The sequence below is a fragment of the Zophobas morio genome, unplaced genomic scaffold (assembly GCF_036711695.1).
Source record: "Zophobas morio isolate AGI-343-1 ecotype UQ-CSIRO unplaced genomic scaffold, CSIRO_AGI_Zmor_V1 ptg000851l, whole genome shotgun sequence".
NCBI lineage: Eukaryota > Metazoa > Arthropoda > Insecta > Coleoptera > Tenebrionidae > Zophobas > Zophobas morio.
The window spans coordinates 67,316-91,931 of record NW_026972953.1 but is presented as its reverse complement, the minus strand read 5'-3'; the positions used below and the strand labels follow the sequence as shown (position 1 = coordinate 91,931).

The 24,616-nt window shown below is 20.7% G+C and overlaps 1 protein-coding gene and 2 long non-coding RNA genes across 3 annotated transcripts; all 3 read left to right on the top strand.

Annotated features, from left to right (window-relative positions):
* Nucleotides 1-5,751: 5,751 nt before the first annotated feature.
* On the top strand, nt 5,752-6,234 carry LOC135122064 (uncharacterized). The gene is made up of 3 exons (XR_010279229.1): nt 5,752-5,858; nt 5,911-5,974; nt 6,101-6,234. It is a non-coding gene; the product is annotated as an uncharacterized LOC135122064 (long non-coding RNA).
* Nucleotides 6,235-10,044: 3,810 nt separating this feature from the next.
* On the top strand, nt 10,045-11,043 carry LOC135122068 (uncharacterized). Its single transcript, XR_010279231.1, has 3 exons — nt 10,045-10,106; nt 10,184-10,297; nt 10,980-11,043. It is a non-coding gene; the product is annotated as an uncharacterized LOC135122068 (long non-coding RNA).
* Nucleotides 11,044-18,716: 7,673 nt separating this feature from the next.
* LOC135122076 (tyrosyl-DNA phosphodiesterase 1-like) lies at nt 18,717-24,437 on the top strand. Its single transcript, XM_064046318.1, has 10 exons — nt 18,717-18,793; nt 19,203-19,334; nt 20,539-20,602; nt 21,857-21,917; nt 23,649-23,690; nt 23,764-23,857; nt 23,938-24,017; nt 24,072-24,156; nt 24,220-24,267; nt 24,330-24,437. Exons 1-10 carry the CDS (start codon nt 18,740-18,742, stop codon nt 24,435-24,437), a joined length of 768 nt encoding a protein of 255 aa, XP_063902388.1. The 5' UTR covers nt 18,717-18,739.
* The last annotated feature ends 179 nt before the right edge of the window (nt 24,438-24,616 follow it).

Here is a 24,616-nt window from a genome sequence, read left to right as displayed (position 1 = left end):
TATCGTTCAAGACAGTAATTTAAAAGTTTCTGTTTTTAGTTAGCTACAATATAAATTTTTTTAGGCTCATTATATGGTTTTTATACTGTATATTACTATATTGTAGCTTTTTTTCGATATCACTCTTTACCTTTTTCTAACTGTTAGTTTCTTTATTTTATCAGAACATACGTAATATTCAAATGTTAAAAATTTAGTCTTAAGTGTTTTAAAAATTATTATACTACTTTTAATACTTTAATTGGGTTAACTTCATACAGGTATTACAATACTTTAATAGTTGCTGTTTTAGTAATATTTTTTTTGTAAAAAATGTTCCTTAAATCTCAAACTTTGCTTTTTCTTTAGTACATCACTAACTCTAACACTTTACCTTTATAGTTGGTTATGAAAAGGTCTATTATATATATATTAAGCTATCCCGGTTTATTACTAGTTACAATAAAGTCCAGCCAGCGCACAACAGAGAACGAAGTAGATAAAAACAGTAATCTTCGTTTGCCATGTGCTTTTTTATTTATGTAGAAGCTCTTTGTTAACCCTCACTCGCCTTGACTCGCTGCTGGTTACATTTGATTTTAGTAATTTTGATTCAAGTTTTTAAGTAGGGCATTTAAAGTAAATGTTATTGGACAAGAACAAAACTAATGAATTTGTTTTAAGTTCTTTAGAAAGAAGAGAGCCTCCAGAATCTCCTGTAAATGACTTAAATTTAGAATACAATGAAATAGCACACCCTTCAAAAACGATTAAATCTTTAAACCCAGAAGAACTTGAAAAGTTTAATGAAAGAACTAAAAATTCTGGTGCTATATAAAATTTACATTTAATTTTTTTAATATGGTAGAGTTAGGTTTACAAGTTTTTGAAATATTATTTCGTTTTAGGAGTGCTCTATTTACCAAGAATTCCCCCGTTTATGAAACCAGCTAAAGTACGTCATTTATTAAGTCAATGGGGGGAAGTGGGGCGTATATTTTTAAAAAAAGAAGGCAATACTTTAATATTTTAAATTTTTATTTTATTTTAAAGAGATAAATTTACTACTAATATTAGATGATAAAGTTTGGGAGTATAGGAAAAAAACAGGGGGCAATAAAAAGAAAAAATATATCGAAGGATGGGTGGAATTTGAGAATAAAAAAGTCGCCCGTAATGTTGCGGAATACTTGAATAACAAACCAATTAGTTGATAATATTAATTTTTATTTCTTTTATTATACATTTTAATTTTGCTGGAATCAGGTGTTTCTAAGAAAAATAGATATCATAATGATTTATGGAGTATAAAATATCTTCCTAAATTTAAATGGCATCATCTAAGCGATAGAGGTTTTTTTCAATCTTTAAAAACAATTATACGTCTAAATTTTAAGGACTGTTTTTAAAATAATACTTTACGTAAATTAAACTATTTAATCTTTAACTTATTTGAAGCTTTATTAATTTATTTTATTTACGAATAGATACTTATAAAAAAGCTGTTAAAGAAAAGAAATTGCTTCTGGCGATTTCGCAATCCACTAAAGAAAATAACTTTTATCTTCAAAATGTTCTTAAGCAAAAAATGTTTAAAGGAATTGAAAGAAAGAAATTGAAGAAAAGGGAAAAGGAAATAACATTTAATAAATAATAATTCTTAATTTATTTTAGAGAATTTTTTTTTATTTTATATTTTTTTTTTGCTCTTGAAGTTAATTAGGGACAAACTTTGCTTATCCTTAAGTTTAATTCCACTAAATTATTTTAGTAATATTATATTTCTAAATTAGAAGAAAATTTTCGGTTTTAATTTTATTAAATTATTTTTTTATAACAAAAAATTTTATAAAAAAAGTGTATTTATATTTTTCTAGCCAAAAATATAATATTAAATGAAATAAAATGAACTTATTTTTACAGAAATTAATTATTTTATACTATTTAAATTAAAAATATTAATATAATAAAATTAAATCAAATTTATCTTTTGAAGTTTAAATTAAAACTACAATAAAGAGTTATTTTGCTTTTAATTGTAGATATTTATAAAGTTTATTCTTCATTCTTAAAACTTATTGATAAAAAAAAGGAGAGACAAAAAGTACCCATTTTAGTCATTTATAAAAAGTGAAGAAGTTTATTAAAGGAAATAAAAGTTCACGTAAAGTTAACGAAGAATGCTTGATAAACTAACCTTTACGGTAATAATTGTAGACAACCTGATCTTTGGAGGTTTTAAAAAAAACAAATTTTTGTAATCCGGGCATTTAAAGATGCACAAAACTCGGTGAAAAAGTTCTGCTGCGCTCTATATTTCTCGGCGCATTACATTTTACAATACCGCAGAGCAAGTTAGAACTTCGGAAGCCTTAAACTTAATAAAGTTTAAGAATGTTTAGTATTTCGCTGTACGTACGTATATTTGTTAAGCGGTTAAATATTTACTAAAGCTCCTAGCCACGTGTTTCTTCCATCTTTACAAACTGCTTAAAGATTGGCATTGTTAAACGGTAATCAACAATGCTTTTTCTACTGAATGTGTTTTATAAAAACTATCATGTTTTACAAAATACTTACTCCTTCAAAGGAATTGTTTTTTAATTTTTATAATTAAATTATATGGGAGTGTACGTAAAGTAGCAGTTTTTGCGTAGAGAAAATTTTTTTGTTTTAAAAGGCGTTATTTCATAACCTAAAAAGCTTTTCATTATTAAGAAGTTGTGGTAAAAACCGTTTTTTGCTTTAAAAATAATCTTTTCTCACTATCACGTTGATACTTGTCAGTAATTAACTAACCTCCGAGCTATTTATTACCTTAATAAGGAAAATATTTTTTTGATTAAATATTTAGTAATATACTTCAGCCGTTGTGAAAAGCGAAGGAGGGGTTTCCATAAAAGCACTATTTCGCTACGTGTAACCTCCTTCCAACAAAGAGAATTTTCTCTATAAAAGGAACAATAACTTTCAACCAAAAAAAATATATGAGGAAATTTGTATATATATAAAAATATGTCATGTAACCGAAAGGTTTGCGCATTTTTACAGCTATAGTTATGCTAAATTAGTTTGTTAAAAAAAAATAGAGGAAAACAAGTAGTAAGGATCCACTATTTACTGAATCTAATAAGTCCATTACAGATAATGAGCTCAAGGATATTAGCGGAGTAAAGATGAGCAATGAAGATCAAAATAGCAACGTTATTGCTAGGAGCAGTCATAATGATGACAAGAAAAATAATCAGGAAAAAGTAATTAATAAAGTTATATAAATACGTTAATTTTTAGGTCAAAGATGGATCAACGTATTAATTAACAGATTGAACATGGAAGCCTTAAAAATTTACAAATCAATGAAATTACTACTAATAGCTTTTCTCCAGCCAAAGAATACATTTTAAACAGCCACCTTTTAAACCTCGCACAAACTGGTAAACTCTCTTTGCTAAGCAATAATTTTAAAGATAAAAATATAAAGATTTCAAAATTTGAAGATAGTAACCTTAACTACTTAAGAAAAAGATGGATTTGGACAGTTTCCTTACTAATACTAACTTTAATTTTTCCTTGTGGTTAGTTTTATAATTCATTTTTTTAAACTTTAACGTTTAAAAAAGCATTAAAAATAATATGTAATTTTTCCAAATTACATTATTAAAAAGGATTTATGGTTCCCGTTCTGGTTTTTTTAAAAGAATTAAAAACATTAAGTTTAACTTGGGAAAAGTTTAGCACCGTCCGCTTGATTACAACGATTTTGGGTATAAGTATTGAAATTTTAATTTATAATACTTCTGACTTTTTTTATTTTACAGTATCTACCTCCGTTGCAGTTATAATATTTCTTATAATACTTGTTGGCAGAACGGTGTTAGTTTATAAAGATTATCCAGCCATTAAAGCACAAGGATTCAACTTTATTATTTCAATGTTTGTTTTTGAATATAATTCTTTAAACTTCATAATTACTGCTTTTCTCAAGAAACTTTAAGTATACTTTTTACGTTAATAAAAGGACATCGCTATCAATTGGATGTTTGTTAATAGGCTGCGTAGCCTTTATTGTTACTATCTGGTCTTTCAAGGAAATTAACGAAGTTAGTACGGAGTTATGGGATTTTCCAGCAAGGATCTTATTAAGAGGTTGCACGTTTAAAAAATATATAAATTTTTAAAAATCTATAACTGAAATTTAGAATATAAACATAAACTAATATTAAATATTTTTAAGGGAAAAGTTCAAACTATAAGAGATTTTGGTTTTAAAAAATTTTGGATTAATGTTTGTGTATAAAATTTGCTAAATTCATAAAATATTTAAGCGGGTAACTTAGGTAACTTCAGTACTTTGCCGTTTAATAGTAAAATTTCAATTTGGAGATAAAAAGTAATTAACGAAAATTTGTTCCAAATAAATTTACTTATCAATAAGGCCTATTAAAATCAACAGCTTCGACTAAGCACTTATATAATTTTATTATATTATAAAAGGGTTTAAAATTTTAAGTCAATACTATTGTATAAATACCTTTTTTTGCAGCCTTATAATAATAATAGTATTAATAATAATTTAAAGGTCAAAGCCCTACAAATTTAATTAAAAAACTCATACTTTTTACATGAGAAATTAGCGTTTAATTTTTTATCAATTTTAATTATTAGTTGAGTCTAAGCAAAACTTTTAGTCAAAAATAAATTAAAAAAAAAAAAGTAATCTTTCAAATAATTTATTCGTCACTCCCACCTTAGTAATATTGTACGTTAGATTAAGCTTTTTTTCTCGAAGTAATTAATTTTATCGTGTTTATAAATTATAGATTAGCAGAGTTCGTGTTTTTAGGGTCCTGAAAATAATAAGTTTGATAGGTAGTATATATATTTCCTGGTAGATGCATTAATTTATAAATAAATACTGATTAAGCAGCATAATATTAGAAACTTTTCTTTAATGATTTTTATTTATAGATTTTGTAATCGACATTGATTATTTAAATTTATTCTAGTTCGTTGCTTTTAAACTATATAATAAAGACGTAATATTCTCAGTTATGTTTTGTCAGAGCATTATAAAAATCGTATTTAAACGTGAATACTATTTTAAAGGTTATATACTGCTGATTGCGATTTTAATGGTATAAACATTAACCTTTAACATCTATTTATAAAATTTAATTTAAAATTAAATAAAACAAGTGAACTTTATAGACAAATAAAATTAAATTAAATTATGATGGTGCGACCGCTGATATTGTTTAAAAATTATATTTTATTTTTCAACTTTTTTTCTCAAGACTAATTTGCTTTATGCTTACACTTATAGCTACTCTGTCCATTGTTATCATGAGATGCGTACACACAATATTCATGGCTCTTCTCACAGGCCGAATTAGAGTGATATACACAATCTTTGTAAAGTACCCTTCCCGACAATTTTCAGGCTTGTGTTAAAAGAAAGACTAACAATACTATATTACAAAACTTAATAAGAATTTATTATGCAATACAGAGAGGGACAGCACTAAAACTTTCCTTTTCCCTTTGGGTTACGAAATTACTTTGCAAGTAATTGTAATTATTCCTTTTATAGTGTTTTCAGTGCTTCATCAAAACGATCCAAAGGAAGTCGTATACCGGTAGATTTAATAACTTATCAATAAATAATTATTCTCATTTTTATAAATTATCAATACAAATTAAAATTATTTTGTATAGTAAATTTAAAATATTCATTTTTACACGCGCTTTTATCTTGCAAGCTAAAATATATTTTAAGAAAAGGATTAGAGCAAACCTTTTACCTGAGCTTTTACGTCATGACCATAGTTAGAACAGCGGTTTACTGGTTTTATATCGTTAAAATTCGTCATGTACAGGAGGTTTATAATTTTTAAATTAGTTTCTTAAAACATTTATTAAAAAACTTACTAGGTATTCAGTAACTTTTTATGTAATTTTCGCACAGCTGTTATCAATTCTCTCGTGTGGATCTCAGGTTTATCCTGTTTTTAATAAATACTATTTCCTACTTCATTCTTCAGCAAAAAAAAAGATATCTCAACTATTTTTAATTGTCTTCATTATTACGTATATATTGTATAATTTATTTCTTTATATATAGGATCCCTTCTGTTGTATTTATCAAATGTAAAAATCTACACCATCATACTTCCATTGTTCGGACTGGAAGTACTAATATTGTCTTATCTTACTGATCATTTACTTATTGTATGCTTGATGGCTTGGCTGGAAACTTGATAAAAAGTTAGACTAAAAAGTACATTAGAATAATTACATTTCTTAATAACTTGGGAGTTTTAATAAGCCATAAAAATATCCTTCGAAAAGAATTTTCAAATAAAAAATTTACTTTATATATACATACGGTCTTTAAATAAAAAGTCAAATCTTTCAATATATTTATGCGGTCAATCGTTTTTATAGACGCTTTAAAACCTTTTCTATATAAAAAATCAAAAAATATAGTTAAATTGAAGTTAAGTCTCGGCGTTTGTTAACTATGTATGAACACGTACAGAAACGAGACAAAGAAATAAAGAAACAAATAAAGGCGAGCGAATACTTATAAATAAGGTCTCTTTGCCCGCAAAGCTAGAGGAACAGAGTTAATAATCAAAAAGTGACAAAATAGAGAATATAAAACCGCAAGAGAATAGTAAAAAAAAAGCAAAGGATATAAACAAAAGAACAAGTAGAACAAAAACTCTATACGTTCAGTGTAAATAGCAAAGAAATTTAGTACAATCTATATGCTAAAATTCGTTTCAAGTTGTTTTCTAATATAAATAGTACATTATAATAATTTTAAAGACTTTAACTGTAGGAATATAGCGTAAGTACCTTATTTCCGTACTTTTTTTTTAGGATCTAAACATTTTATAGTTGTTATACAGCCCTGCCAAGACGGCGGTAAGCCACACCACAAATCAATGCATAAACTGTGGCGAAGGATGGGGTTTGCCGGTCTCCCGATGCGTTAACCACTTATAAGATTACTGTGTACTTCGTTTACCACTTGTCGCCTAGGTTCAATTTATTAGAATTTATGAGGGCGAGGTTAAATACGCGACCATCAAAGACCGCAAAAGAGAGTCGCGTCGGTGGGAATCGAGACCAAGACCTTGAGTATGCGCGTCAATGCTCTTAAACGCTGAGCTACGGACGACAGCTCTCAATCCCGGTGTGATGATTTTACACGTTTAACCTGTTACAATTTGAAAGAGTAGATCAATGGATATTGACCCTAAAAGAGAGGCTCGGTCTCTGAAACAATCTCTGGTAAGTTTGAGTACCACTTTCTAACGGACTGTCAGCAACCAACAGAACATTAAAAAAGTGAAAAATTTAGTTACAGTGCACGTAAAGTTGAGAATGTGTTGTGCAAACTTTTTATTGGACAAAAATTTCATTCTGATTTTTGTTTATTTCGCTTAAATGAGTAAACGCTTGTTTCACCGTTTTATTTTAAAGTAATGAATAAGATATATAGAAACAAAATTTTGAAAGCAAATATTGGATTTTAAATTATAGTTTCAACACGGGGAGTGATTCAGCAATAAAAATATATTTGAAGCCCAGAATTTTGCTGGGTAAAGGGTTAATAAATAGGAACAGCTCTACTACTATATAAGTTTTTAGGTTGTTTTGTCGTTGATGCTACAGATTCATGTCACTTTCACTACTGTTTCCTTAAATAAACTTACTATCTTTTTGCTTTGCTTAGACGCAACATTGTGTATATTTTTTTAATTTTCCGACATTGGCATGAAGGGGAAAAAAATGGTTAATTTTGTGGAAGAGTTTTCATTAACAAGGCTAAAATTTGAAGAAGCCGTTTGAAGAGAAAAAGAAACAAGTACCTGTAGTCTTAGAAGAAAGCAAATTTAATTTTATACTTTTTGAGATTTTATTAAATAGTTGTGCTTTTAATTTGAGATTGCAAATAATGCTTTTAGTTTTACTTTTATATACTTGAATAAGCTTTTTGCATTACGCTCAAGGGAAGAAGGACTATCTCGCTTACATGTTTGGAATTAAAAAATAAATTCGACTGACAGATTATAAACGTTTTACTAAGTATTACCTTTCTAAAAGTTATGGAATTTACTTATTGGAACGCTATGTTTAGTTTACTCTTAACATCAGATGTACGAGAACTGATAACTCCACATTAAGATTAAGTATTATTTTGACAACACATTTAACTTATATATAGTTTGTGCTATAAATCAGTAAAAAGGAAAGTAAATTGAAGCTAGTTCTGATGGCACGAGCACACAGGACTTGAACTTTTACAGAAGAGGCGAAACACATAATACCTAAATAAAAAAAAACTTGCTGCAGTTGCATGAAAAGTGAATTGTTGTAAGCGAAGTGAGTCGTATTCACGATCCTTAGTCTTTAATTTTTTCCGCTATCTATTCCGGTCACAGCAAAATAAGTGAAATATAATATTCACAAGTAGAAGCACTAATATAGAAAAATGTGTAAGCGAAAAAACTAATTTAACAGCGGAAAGCAAGCTTGGAGAATTCCACACTTATACTGCGTCATTTGCAAGGCAAATTAGTTGATCAAATCAAGAAAAAGTCATTTAAGAGTCAAAACTTGAATATTATTAAGAAACCTATAATAATTTAAAAAACTTTCCAGAAGTTTGTATGGTACAAAACAAAAATTCTAGCAATATTAGCCCAACGCGGTGCTTACAAACATAGCATCAGTAGAAGGACAAGCTTTAAAAAAAAAAACAAATAATTTTGTATCAAGATTGTTAAATCTAGTAGCACAAGTATATATGGGTATAGAGTTTTGCCTGTAGTGTTTCCGAGATAACAACAAACCTTAAAAGGTGCATTGATAGTCTCAGAATATTTGAGTTGTGAAAGGTGTTTTGGGGTTTGTTATAAATTTATTTATACAGAAAGCTTTCTAAGGGGAAGTTGGAAAAAAATTATGTGAATAGCAGAAATGGCCAATCCGCTAAAAGGCTTCTTCATTAAGTATATGAAGCAGAATTAAGCTGGAAAAATATATTCATTGAATTTGTCAGCTCTTAAGCGTATTTAGTCCAACTATTTTATACGTTATACCGAAAACTTGCTGACCGTTGCAGTAAGTATCAAGCAACCAAATGGCTTGACCTTTACTACCACTATCTAGTCCTAATAAATTTTAGTTTATCTAGTAAACTTTTTTTTTACCTTAAGAAACTTTGAAGTTATTTCACCTCTTGATATTGTAGAAGGGCAATTATTCTAGTTAAACAGCTTCTTTTCTCAATAGATTATAGTTATTATTTTACTATAAGATTTTGTTAACTATAATAAAGAGAAGCGTTCCGTCTCTATTATAAAAGTACAGCTTCGAGTAACCTTAAAGACGGCAGGCTTCCTAGTATAATTTACTATGACTTTTTTAAATTAATAGAGTTAAGGTTTCTTAAGAGTAAAATTTAGTAAAAGTGCTTAACACGCGTAAGAAATATAAGTAACGTTTGTAAAACAATAGGATTATGTACTTGAAATTTCTGGACACTACATTATTTGGTCCCCTAAAGAACCCTTAATTTTTTTATCACAGGTGTGGCCTTCGGCTTCCTGACAGTTAAATATATAAACTTTTTTTAAAGTATGGAAGCTCTTTTAAAAAATAGTTAAACTGATTAAAAAGTATAATTCTATTTTTGAAAAATTTAAAACGGTTAAAGTATTTAGTGGGTTATTAGCTTTTAAAATCAATAAGAATATGCCACGAAATTTAAAACGTTGTGGCTTTAATAAAGGTTAATTTTATTGTAAATTTATTAAGAAACTAAACTGAAAGTAAGCAAAAATAGAAAACAATCCCAAACGTTTAAAAGAAGTTGAAAGTTTGGTTAAGCAGCCTTTTTATCTAAACCGCGCTGAAGGCAAGTCTCCTCGCTTATGCTTAAAAGTAGAAATATAAATTATTATTGCATAAATTAAAGAAACTGTTTTATAACGCAAACATTTAATTTTCTTTTTACAACATCTTATAAAGGAGTTAATGATGAAGTGATGGATAATAAAAACTGCATTACGATTAAAGAAATTCTAAAGGGTCAATTTAAGCAAGTGTATCAGGTGTTCCTTTTTAAATATTTATTGCAATTAAGTACTTTATTTAACGTCTAAATGATACTAATTTTAATTTTTGATAGTTTAACTACATGATCGATCTTCAGTGGCTCTTAGAAGTTTGGCCTGATTTAATAAAAACTGAGTGCACTATCATTCACGGACACACCAATTCGGAGTGTATAGAAGAAATTAAAGTTTAGGATTAAATTATTTAAATTATTTGCAGCTTTTAATTTCGGCCTACTTAAAATTAATTAAAAAAATCTTTAAATTTTGAACCTACAAATTTGGAGAATATAAAAAAAATTAAAGTATTCTGCTCTTTGAAATAATAATTTTAATCGTACAAATTCGAAGCATATATTAGAACTTAAAGTTTACTTTAAAAAGAAAAACTAAAAATTAATTCTATCATACTTTGAACCTCAAATTTTCTTAAATTTTTCCATTTAAATAATTTGGTTATACAAATTCACAGCGTCTAAAAAAATTTTAAAAATCATCTACTTTTTATTTATAATTTAAAGCCTTATAATTATCAGTAAAATATATATTTTAGTAATTGAATTATTATTAATTAGCTACAAATTCGGAGCAAATAAATTAATAAAAAGTTTATTATTATTTAAACCGAATACTTATAATAAATTGCAACTTAAACTTTATTACTGCAAAAAGTATGTTAGGAATAAAATTTAAACTTAAACGTATTAATTCAGAGCTATTGCAAAAAAATTTACATCTTAACTAATCAAGAAATTAACTGCATTTCCATTAACTGAGGACTTTTATAAATTTACAAAAAAAATATATTTTGCAGTAATAACTTTAGATAATTCTTTACAGTATTTATCTTTTAACCCTTTATTATCATAGAAATTAGCATCAGAATCTCTTCCGTTGATGAAAATTATAAAACCCGTTTTGGAATTAAAGTGGGGAACTCATCATTCAAAAGTTTTTTCCTTGTTTTATTGTTTTAATATAAAATTTATATTTATTTTTAAGATGATGATACTTTTTCGTACTCAAACTGTTCAGCTCGTCATTCATACTGCTAATTTAATTAAACAAGACTGGATGTACTTTAAATTTTTTTAATTCACGAAGCAATTTTTTTAAAAAAAATTATTTTTTTCTACGTATAAAATGAATATTAACATAATATTTTTAATCATTATAACTTTTTCAAAACTGAATTTTTCAGTTAATATTTTTCTTTTACTTTTTACTTTTTTACTTGAATTTTGTAAATATTTTGTGTATACTTATTTTAATTTTTTATAAATCCTTTTTTTCTAACTAATTAAACAAATTTCAGTAAACTTTTATCAGCTTTAAGTGTATAGAAATATAAATTTCATAATTTATAAATTCTACAAGATATATATAATTTTAACCTTCATTTTAAATAATCAAATTGTTTATTACTTTCGAGTTTAAAATTAACTTTTCTATATACCTTTCTATATTTCTGGTAAATAATTTCATGAGTAGCATCTTTTTTATGGTTTTTGTAAGCGTTGCTTAAACAGTAAAAACCTTTCATATTACACAATGCTTTAAAAAAAAGTTAAGAAATAGTAAAGATTTTTTCTAAAATCTGAATTAATGTTTGGAATCCGAAATATATTCTAAAATATTTCTAAAAAAAAAATAAAAAAAAGTTATACATACTTTATATTATTTAAAAATAAAATAAAAAGTGTAGATAAAAAAGTTTTAAAAAAATTTATATAAAGAGAATAAAAAAATTAATAACTATTATTTTACATTTTTATACAACAAGTTTTAACATTATTAATAAAAATTTCTTTATAAAAAATAAAATTTTTATAATTTATCTTTCATTTCTTTAAAAAATTAAAATGATAAGTATACTATTAAAAATTAGAAAATAAAAAACTTTTTAACTTACGTTTTTTTAAAAAAAAAATTATTATGAAAAGTTTTTTAAAAAATAAAAATATTAAATATACTCCAAAAAAATAAAAAAATAAAAAACTTTTTAATTTATACTTTTTTATTCTTATAAAAATTTTTTTATTTAGTTTTATAATATTTTACCGGTGAAATTTTTTAATTAAAAATAGAAAACTTTATAACTTTTATTTTCTATTTATATATTAATTAAAATTATCAATTGTTAAAAAAATAACTCCTTTATAACTCCTATTTTATATTAAAGTAAAATTAAAATAACAATTTTCAAAATAAAATTTAAAAATATAAAATTTACTAAATATAAAAGAAATAAAGACTTTACAATTTTTACCTAATATTTTTATAAAAAAAAGTTATAATACTATATTGTATTATTTTACTAAAAACTTAAAAACTTCTATTATATATTAAAAAAAAAAAAGTAATATAACAATTTTTAAAATAAAATTCATAAATATTAAATATACTATAATAAATATGAAAAAAAATTAAAATCTTAATAACTTTTGATTTATATTTTTATAAAAAAAAGTTTTATATTATTTTATTATAATATCATTTTATTGACTAAATATATTAAACTAAAAAATTTTATAACTTTTACTCAATATTTTAAAAGAAAAAATGAAAACAAAAAGTTTTTAAAAAAATCAAATAAATTTTTTTTCTAGAAATATATTTAATATACTTTAAAAAATAAATATAAAAATTAAAGAAAAAATATAAAGAAATGTATAAAAAATAAAAATTTATACAAAAATAATAAATATATATCAAAAAAAAATGAAAGTATATAAAAAATCTAACGAAAATAATCATACGGGCAATCCCGCCATATTTTTCAAAAGTTCCAGAACATTATTATTATCACTATTATTATTATTATTATTATTATTATTATTATTATTATTATTATTATTATTATTATTATTATTATTATTATTATTATTATTATTATTATTATTATTATTATTATTATTATTATTATTACTATTATTTAATTCGCTTTTGCATGGCGAACTCGTAGAGCTTACTAAAAGAATTAAAATCAACTCGCTTTACTAAAAGCAGACATAATGCTAAACATTCAAAAAAAAATTTACCAACTTTTAGTTGCCTGCGAAAGTTTTTTTATTCGCTCTTATAAACTTTTTATAATAGCAAGTAAAAAAAGTTTTCTTTTATTTTTTTTAATATAAATTTTATAAAAGATTCCAATTATTTTTAATGTGACTTTTTAAATGTGATTAATAAAAATTTTTGCTACTATTCTATTATCATAATTTTATTAAAAAGTTATTATGATTTTATCATTCTTTTATATTTAAATAAATAATAAAAGTTTTTTAAAAGTTTTATATAATTATTCATTGCCCAAACATTTGTTATTTTATTAATATAACTATAAAGTTGTTTTTTTTTACACAAAAACTTCTTATTTTTAAAAAGTTTTTTATTTAAAAATAATATATTTTACTCGTCCTTGTCAATAACCAATTGGATAGCAAGAAATTCTCGTAAAAGCTCTTTCTTAAATTTCACAGAAAAAAGTTATTACTGAAAGAATTATTAACAGGACAAGTATTAAAAACTTCTAAACTTTTATTATTCATATTAAAAAAGTTATTAAGATATTTTGTAAATCCATAAATGTTTAAAAATATTACTAACCAAAGAGTTATTTTATAATTTAATAATTATATAAATGTAAACTTCTTTATAAATACATATTAATTAAATTTTAAATATAATAATTATTAATATTTTTATTTTTTTTTTTTACAAAATATTTTATTTAGTTCTATTTTTATTATTTAACCGAAATAATAAGTCATTAGAAATTTTTTTTTTAATAAAAGTTTTTTTTTAATTTTTTAATAAATATTATACCTAGTTTTATTTTTATTATTATTTAATAATATTTTGTTCCATTAAAATATTCTCATATATATTATATTAATAATTTAATATTATATAATAAAAACTAATTTATTAGCAATAAATTACATATTATTAATTTTTAATCATTAAAATATTTTATTAAGCTAATATAAAATTTTTTACTTCAAAAAATAAATTATATTATAAACTTTTGTAAATAAAATATTATTAGTAATTTTTTTGTGAAATAGTTATCAATTTTACTAAAACTCTTTTTCAAGACAAATTAATATTATAAGTAATTTTTTTTTAAAAAAAAAAAAAATATTTAATTAGGTATTTTTAGTTTTTATAATTATTTAATAAATTTCTTATATATATTTTAATGTAAAAATGTAAAATAACTCGATTTTTTTAGAAAAAAAGTTTATTATAAAGTTTTCTTAGTAAATTATTATATTTAGTAATAATTAATAAATTTTTATAATAAATATATTTTATTAGTAATATTTTGTTTTTATAATTTTTTAATAAATTATATTTTCTTTAAATATTTTAATGAAATATAAAATAACTTTCAAGTAATTTTTTTTTGCAAAAAAAAAAAGTTTATAATAAACTTTTATAAAAAATTATTATATATAGTGACAATTTATATTTTTATTTGTAAAATATAAAAATAACTTAAATGTATTAAATTTTATTTGAAAAGAAAAGTTTATTATAAACTTTTCTTAATAAAATTTGCTAAATAGTAATACTCATATTTATTGATAGTTGTAAACATGAAATAATTATAATAATATGAACAATTTTTTAAAAAGTTTTCTTTATTATAAATAATTTATCAACTTTTCAAGCAAAAAGTTTATATTCTCTTGTTCTTTATTAATATTATTAAAAGTTTTTATTAAAAGTATACACAAATCATTTAAAAGTAATTATTTTTTTTCCAGTAGAAATAATTTTTTTTAACAAAATTAAAAATTTTTTATGTAAATAACGTTCATATATATATATATTTTCCCTTTTAATAAAGAATTATTATCACTTTAATATAATTTATATACTTGTAATGATGTATTTTCAATATAAATAATAACTAAATATAAAATTTTGTTTATAATAATTTTTTTTAATGAAATATGAATTGTCATTTTTGTATAATTTATATATTTATATATGAAATATTTAAATTATTAATAAAAACTCATTAGAAAATTTTGTTTAAAGTATTTTTCTTATATGAATTAAGAATTAATACTTTTCTGTTATTAATATATTTTTTTAATAAATGTTTTCATTATAAATAAAACTAAACTATAAAATATTTTTTTAACGGTAAAGATTCATTTTTATATTAATATATATTTACATCTGAAATATTTTTATTATAAATAATAACTAAATAAAAAGTTTGTTTATAAAATTTTTTTTTATTAATAAATATTCTTTAAATAAAATATTTTTATTATCAAAGATTTATAAATAATAATGAAAATATTCATTAAATAATTATATTAATAAAAAGGTAATAATATTTATTTCACTATAAAAATATTTTCGTGAAAAATTTTTGATTTATTTATTATTTATTATTAAAATATTTTATAAGAAATACACAAATAATATAAAAGTAAAAATTCTTTTTCGTTACTAAAATTTTTTTGTTATTACTATTAATGAAAATATTTCATTAAAAAAATATATTCATTAGAAGAAATACTTTTTAAACAAAATTTTCCTAGTTATTATATATATATTCTTAATAATTAATATAAAAATAATATAAATATATAAATTTTCTATTAAAAGATGGTTATTAACATAACTTTTTATTTAGTTATATTTAATGAAAAGATTTTATAAAAAAACTTTTAAACAAAATTTTTCATTTAGTAATTATTTATAAATTCTTAATAAATAATATAAAATTATTATAAAGTTAATAATTTCTTTGAATAAAAAAAATTTTTTTTTTTTACATAATTTTTTTAAGGTTTTTTTTATTTATGTCGAAAAAATATTTCATTATAAATATATTCTAATAATATAAAGTAATAATTCTTTTTTATATTAAATGAAAAACTTTCAAATAAAAATTTTTTTTATTTAGTAATTATTTATAAATTAATGATGAATACTACAAAAATAATATGAAGTTATTAATTTCTTTTATCAGAAATAATATTTTTTTTGCAAAAATTTTTATTTAGTTGCGATATTTCATAAAAAAATATAAATAATATAAAAGTAATAATACTTTTCATTAAAAGAAAAACAATATAAAACAAAATTTTTTATTAAAAAATATTTAGAAATATTTATTACTAATACCTTTTTATATTTAGAAAAAAAAAATATTATAAAAGTTTATAAACAAATTTTTTTTATATAGTGATTTTTTTTTAATAAAGTATATATGAAAATAATTTAAAATTAATGTTATTTTTATAAAAAAAACTTTTTTGTACTAAATATTATTATAACATATTATTATTTTTTAATATGTTTTTTCCAAAAAAGTTATATATTAACTTTTTTTTTCATAATAATTTTTACTTTTAGTTATAAAACTCAAGGCATTTGGATGAGCCCGCATTTCCCTTATAAAAAAAATAGTAAAGTTCAAAAATCTTCTAGTTTTGAGGAAGATTTGTTGAGGTAATAACACTAACAAGTAAATTAATGAATTTTAGCAATATAATAAAAATTAGTATAATAGTAATTATTGGTGATAAGATATTAATAATAGCAAGTAAATCAATAGGTTTTAGTAATATATAATAATATTACGTAAATTAATAAATATAAGTATGATATTGATTAGTAATAAATAATTATAAGAACAATGATATTAATAAATAATAGTAAATTTAGTATAGTAATAATAATAATCTGAACAAGAATAATTAGTATACTGATAAAAATTTCCTTATAATAATAGTTGTTAGTATAAAATAATAATTATTATAATAATAAATATTGTATAAAATGATTATAAAATAATAACATTTAGTGTAATAATATAATATTATGGCTAATAATATATATCAGTAATAATAAAATAATAAAAATTGGTATAAATGATAATAGTGATTTTATTTTTATATTATGTTAGTTATGTAATAATAATCAGTATAATAATTAATAAGTAATATTAGTTATATAAGAATAATATTCAGTATAATAATAAATAGAATATTTAGTATTTAAATAAATACTCGCAATGAAATAATGATAATTAGTATAATAATATTTAGTACAAAAATAAATATTGGGTATATCATAATATTAAGTATAAACAATAAAATAATATGTAGTTTTATACATTTATCGCATTACTAATAATGATTAGTAGAATGATATAAATTAGCTATATTTTAATAATTATATTTTAATATAATAATCAATATAATAAAAAACAATAATAATAAATAGTAGCAATAAAAATTATATATTACTAAATAACAGTAATCATTATAATAATAAATAATAATGTAATAATAATTAGGATAATCATTATATCTAATAGAATTTAAAATTATATAATGATAATAATTGGTGTAATAATAAATATTTAAAGTATAATAATAATAAATAATAATAATATAAGTATGAGTTATATAATTATAATCTAGTAATAAATAATAAATAAATAATGATAACAGGTATTAGCAATTTAATAATAATAAATAATAAAATATTATAACAAATAGTAATATATAATAATTAATAATAATTTTATAATAATTTTTTTTTAATATTTAATTTTTGTCTAAATTATTATTTTTTATGAACTTTTTATTCTTTTGATAACCTTCATTATTTTTCTTTCTTTTATAACAAATCAAAATGCGTAAAATATATACAACAATTACTCTGGACCAAGCAAAGAACTTTTCTCTTATTATAAACCTAATTTTCTACTTCTTTGTTTTATCTGCTACAGTTTTATACAAATTTTTTATTACACTATAAACTGGCACATTTTGTGATAATAGAATTTGGTGGCATTATAGTTATTAGCCACGCTTAATTAGAAAATGTTCGATTTATTAGATATTTGGAAGCTTATGGAGCCGATTTGTCAGAATTATGCGAAAAATTAAAAAAATACGACTTTTCTTCTACGAATGTCCAGTTTTTATTAATATTTATAAAATTTTCAAAGTTATATTTTTTTGTTCTTATAAATTTTTTAAGTTTCATATAAAAATTTAGTATAAAAAAATATATTTCATAAAGATTTTAAATATAGTTAAATAATTTTTCTTAGAAGTTAAAAAAATATCGTAAAGTTTGGAAATTTATGATAGACTGTTATAATATTATAATCTTTTTTTAATAAAAGAAACTATAAATTTATTTATAGTTTTAAAGGAATAAAAAAAGAATTTTTTTATAAAGTTTGAATGTTTATTATTAAAAATTAAAAAAATATTTTAAGAATACGAATAAATAACTTAAAAAGTGTGTATAATAAAATTAGTTATAAATTTTGAATGCTTGCTATGAAATTAATATAAAACTGTTGAAAACTTTTAAAAATAATATAAAAATTTTATGAAGTTTGTAAAACTTTTCAATGAAAAAAAAAAATGAATTTTTTAATATTTAGATTAAAAAAGTAAAAAATAAAATAAAATTTATCTTCATAATATTTATTATAGTTGCAATAAAAAATTTGCTGTAAATATTATTTTATGTACTTTTTATTTGCAATGAATAATGTTGGGTATCACATTTTTTTATTATATATTATTCTTCACTAGAATATATTATAGCTTTTATAAAGTAAAGCATAATTAATGATGGAATATAAAATGTTGGTTAAATTTCCTTTGGCTGTCAAGGAAAATAATGTATTTTTTTTTTTGCGGAAAGGTTTACATTTTTTAATATACACCTTGCAATAACGTTGAGTCACCACACTTTATGCTGGATGAAATTTTACTATTATTATATAGTATTATAGAAATTAATATCTTTTATAAAGTTAAGCATAAATAATAATGAGACAAAATTTGTTAAGTTTACTTTTTTGCAGTTAAAAAAAATGAGTTTTTTTTTGTAAGTTTCAAATATATAATTATATACAAAGCAAACATAAATGTTGGGTTAGCACAATTTTTAATGGATAAAATTTATTATATAAAATTCTTCACTAGAAAATTTATAGTTTTTTCAAAATAAAGCAAAATTAATAATGAAACATAAAATGTTGAGGAAATTTTTTTGCTGCCATAAATATTCATGATTATTTTTTTCAAGGTCCACTTAATTGCAAGCGTCCCCGGAAAGTTTACCAGTTCGGAAGCCAAACATTGGGGCCACATGAAAGCAAGGTATCTACTGAATAGTTTGCCCCAAACGGAAATGGATTCGCCTTCTCTTTACTTTCAAGTGCCTTTTATTATAATTTTTATTTAATGCTTTTATAGATAAAAATAATAAAATTAATACTATTTATTCACGAATTTATTAGATCTTATTTAAAAAAAGGTAGTAAATTTTTTTACATGAAAAGTAAAGAAAAATAGTTTTACTCAATAAAAGATGATATATAAAAATATATATAAGTAATATTTTTGTATTAATAAAAATACTAAGGAAATATAGAAAAATATTTTTAGACCCGACCAGCTTATTAAAAAGTTTTAAGTGGCCGTGTCATTTTGTTGGTAATATTAATAAATATAGTAATAATAGTAATAATAATATCAATAATAATAAATAAGAATGAACAATAATTAATAATAATAATTTTTAATTCTAATTTTCAGAAATAAAAATACCACTTGAAAATAATAATTTTTTGTATAAAATTTAAAATATGTTAATAAATTGTAAAATAAATTTTTTTTTATATATAAATAACATTAAAAAATCAACAATTTTTTAGAAAAATAAAAATAATTATAATGAAAGTATAATTTATAATTAAAAATACATAAGTATTTCCCTTTACTGCACAAGTTTATTTATTTTTTATTTATATTGATATATCAAAAAAAAAGTTAACATTAAATTTATTTATATTCCTAAAAGTTTAAGAATATTAATAGCAAGTAAGAATAAATAATAATTAATAATAATATATTTGATAATAATTATTAACATAATAATACTACTATTAATAATAATTAATTTACAAAATTAATATTTATCGTTACTGATTCAAGTTTATTTATTTTTATTTAAATAGTGAAATATTAAAAAATAATAGTCATTCATAAAAGTTTATAAACAATAATATAAATAATAACCGATAAAAATAATAATATTAAATAATTATAAAATAACAATACCACCACTATTAGTAATAATAAAGTATACACAATGAAAATTTCTTGTCACTAATACAAGTTTATCATTATTTTTTAAATATCGAAATATTAAAAAATAAAGATCATTTTATTTATATTATTAGAAGTTTATAATTTAACGTTATAAATTTGTTTATATACTTTTTATTTAGTTATAAAAATATATTATAAAATAATAAATTTTTTTTATAATTACTTTTACTTTTGCTTTGAAAAAAATTTTATCTTGCAAAAAACTATTAAAAGTATATATTATTTTATAAATAATAAATATTTAAAAGTTTTCAAGTTTGGGGTCCGTACAAGAACGTTGGCTATTGGAGGAATTTAAGAAAAGTTTAGAAGGTTTGTTATTGGTTCTATTATTTTAAATATTTTTAGATTATTATTTTAATGAAAGTAATAAATAAATAATAAATAATAAAAGTAATATAAATAATAAGTAGAAGTAACAATAAAGAAGTTTTAAAAAATATTATATCATTATATATAGTAATAAAAATAAAATAATTTTAGAATATATAACTTTTTTATAAAGTATTTATTAAATAAATTAAATATAATAAATATAACAGTCATTAATAATAATTATTATAATTTATATAACTTTGTTATAAAATAATATTTTTTAATAATATATAAAGAATATATTAGCTGTAAATAATAATTATAAAATATATAACTCCTTTATATAATAATATTATATCATATAATATAAAAATAATAATAATTGTCGTAAATAATAGTAAATATAAAATAAGAACTTTTTTTATAAAGGAATATATTATATAATAATAATTTTAATAAAAATAATAGTTAATAATGATTAAATATATTATAAAATATATAACTTTTTCTATAAATAATATTTTATTAATATAAATATAATAAAATTAATAGTTGTAAAAAATAATTATTATTATATATATAATTTTTCTATAAAATAATAATATATTATATAATATATATTTAGTAAAAGCGATACTTGCAATAATAACAATTATTGAATATATAACCTTTTTATGTAATAATATATTTTAAATATAAATAAATAAATAAAAATAAACGTCATAAAAATAATATTAATAATAAATTTATAACTTTTTTATAAAATAATAATACATTATAAATATATGTTTAAAATAACAATAAAATATTTGTACTATATTTATATTTATAAAAATGACAGTTATTAAAAATAGTTACTAAAATAAAATATATAACTTTATTGTTAAACAGTAATAAATCTAATAGAACTAACAGTTATAAAAATAATGGTAGTAGTAAATACATAACTTTTTTATAAATAATGACATATATTATATAAGTTTAATATAAATAACATTTACAAAAATATTCCTACTTTATTAATATTTATGTTTTAAACTTTTTTAATTCAATAATAAAATATTTTAGTTTGTATTAACTTCCTAAAATTTAATGAACACTTTATTACTATTTTTATTGTTCCGATTTTTAAAATATTGTATAAAAAAATTGGTCGATCATCTTGTAGTAATTACGTAAATGTTACAACTTTATCCAGTAAACAATGCGCTTTGCTATTGTATAGAAAGTTATGAAAACTTATTTGTGCAGGAGCCAATGACAATATCGATTTAAAAATTATTTTTCCTACTGTCGAGAATGTTCGGGAAAGGTTTGTAAAATTATATATAATTTTATTATTTTTTATAATTACTATAATTATAAGTAAATTGTATTCAAAATAATATGAAGTTAAGTGAATTTAAACTTTTGCTAGTAATTAAGCTTTAAAAAAGTTTTTTTTTCCACAACTTTTTATAAAAAAAAGATTTATATAACGGTAAACTTAATTAAATGAACGCAACTTTATTTTAGAAAAAATTTTTAAAAGTGACCAAATGATAAATAAACTGGCACACTGCATTTAATATGCAGCTCAAGTAGGACCAATTTTGTAGAAAATTTATTATATAAACTAAATCTGATAAAGTAAAGATTGAAAATTGAGCTCGCATACAGTTTATTAAAAAATTTGGATTTCAAAAATTAAATATGTTAAAAAAAAAAATAGATTTTTTCGATTGTACTTTTATGAAGTCTTATTATTAAAACATTTTAAATTCTGTATTCAGAACTAAAAAAAAAATTTAAAAAAATTAAGCTTGAATAATTAAAGGGCTATATGATTTAAGAAGATTCCGATTTTTTCTTAAAAAAAATATAAAATACTATTATTCAGTACTTTTTAGAATTTGGTACAGAAAATTATTTAAAAAGAGATCATTTTGAGAAAAAATTTCGAATTGTAGAAAAGTTTTTAATAAAAAAAATAATCTCAATTGTGTTAAGAACTATAAACAATTAGTTTCTTATATGTAAAAAAAAATTATATAATTAATTTGGTAGAATAACATTAAATGGTTTAAATTACCTCAAACAACCCTCCAACAATATAAAAATTAAAAAAAAAGCATACTTGTCACCATTTGAGATATCATCTATTTATTAACTAAAGTAATAAAAAATAAAAAATTAAGCAGAAAAGTGCAAATATGGGAAGGTTAATTTAGAAAATTAAATTTAAATAAATTTATATTTTATTATTGTAATAGTAATGCAATTTAAAGGTATTAAAAAATATTAAAATTACGCAGAAGAATTTTATAAGTGCATTTTTAAAGGAGACACTTAATAATAAATTTCTGATTTCTGTAATTCATTTTTAAAAAGTTATATTAGCTCTTAAACTGCTCGAAGAAAATTGGTATTCGCTATAATTATTAATTAATATTGTTTAAAGTAAAAGGTTAATCGAAAAATTGCCAAGTAATATTAATAAATAGCTTTAAACTATTGCTTTTTACCCTTATGGGAGTAATGTAGACCCATTAAGTCGATATTTATCAAAATATTTTTTAATTTATTGAAAGTTATCTTAAAACTCGTTGCACATAAATAAAAGGTTACCCGATTTAAAAGGAGTCTAGCTGTATAAGCAAAACTTCAATCATTTCTTTTACAAATTTCTAACTTTTATTCAGCATAAACAAAGTTCTAATATTACAATTTAACGCCTTTCAAAGTTATTATTCTTTATGTTTAAGATAATTAAAAAAAACTTAAAAGAAAAAAAAATTAAAAAATTATTTTTTATAATTTATAAAAATTTAAAAAACAAAAATTCAAAATTAATTATATAAATATGAAAATAATATTATATAAATTAAAATAAAAAATTTTAAAAGTTAAAAAAAATAAATAGAAAATAAAATTAAATATAAAAGGATAAAAAAATTCTAAAATTTTATATTAAAACAATTCAAGAAAAAAAATAATTGATTTATTTATTAGACTTTTTATTATTTCATTAGAAGTTTTACTTAATACACATACTTGTTTATAGCAACTGCGGTTATGCCTCTGGGGGGAGCCTTCCTTATTCATGGTCGGGTTTTAATATCTATATCGATATTTAAGTTTTCTAATAAAATTTTATAAATATATATATAATTCTGTAGGAAAAATGAGATGAGACAGCGTTATTTATATAAATACTTTTGCTCGTGGAATGCAGAAGTTTCTGGAAGAAACAAAGTTCTTCCTCATATTAAAGTACGGCTATAGAAAATGGACTTTATATTCTTTTTATTACAAAATTTATAAGTTTCTGTGGTAAACAATCTTTAAATTAGACGTACATGAAGTTCTTTGAAGCTGGAAAACATATCTCTTGGGTTATTTTAACCAGCGCTAATCTTTCTAAATCAGCTTGGTTAATAAAAATAAAAAAAATGCAATAGTAATTTTTATACTAACAATAATGAAGGGGGTGCTTCAATAAACAAAATGAATTTATAATACGCTCTTATGAAATTGGCGTCCTTTTTCACCACGCAGATAATCCTGAGAAAGTCAATAGAATTTTAACAAACTTTTATATTGTTGCTCAATTATCCTATTTACTTTTATTATAGTCGTTCTTCCAACAGAATTTACAGGAGAATAATTTAACTAATTTACCGGTTATTTACTTTTAATTATTTATTATATTAGTAATTAGTATCATTGATATTATTATAATCAGATTCCCTACGATATTCCCGCAAAACCATACAGCAAAGCGGACAAAGTTTGGATATGGGACAATACATATAAAAAGAAAGACCATCTAGGAAATAAGTGGCCTAATTAACACCTTTTGAAAATAATAATAAAATAAATTATTGGCTTAACTTTGTGCATAATAAATGTTATGCAACTGACAAGTAAATTTAAGTAAAATATATATTAAACTTAACTTTAATTATAAAAGATTAACTAAAATGAAAGAAAAAGGACATTAACTTTATTAAATATTCTTTTATTTATTTC

Bases quoted from the DNA above. Each gene is read 5' to 3' on its own strand.
- LOC135122076 (XM_064046318.1), top strand. From the start codon at position 18,740: ATGATGGAATATAAAATGTTGGTTAAATTTCCTTTGGCTGTCAAGGAA. The intron at 20,603-21,856 runs GTTTGTTATTGG...TTATTTGTGCAG, and splicing joins ATTTAAGAAAAGTTTAGAAG to GAGCCAATGACAATATCGAT. The intron at 23,691-23,763 runs GTCGGGTTTTAA...ATAATTCTGTAG, and splicing joins GGGAGCCTTCCTTATTCATG to GAAAAATGAGATGAGACAGC.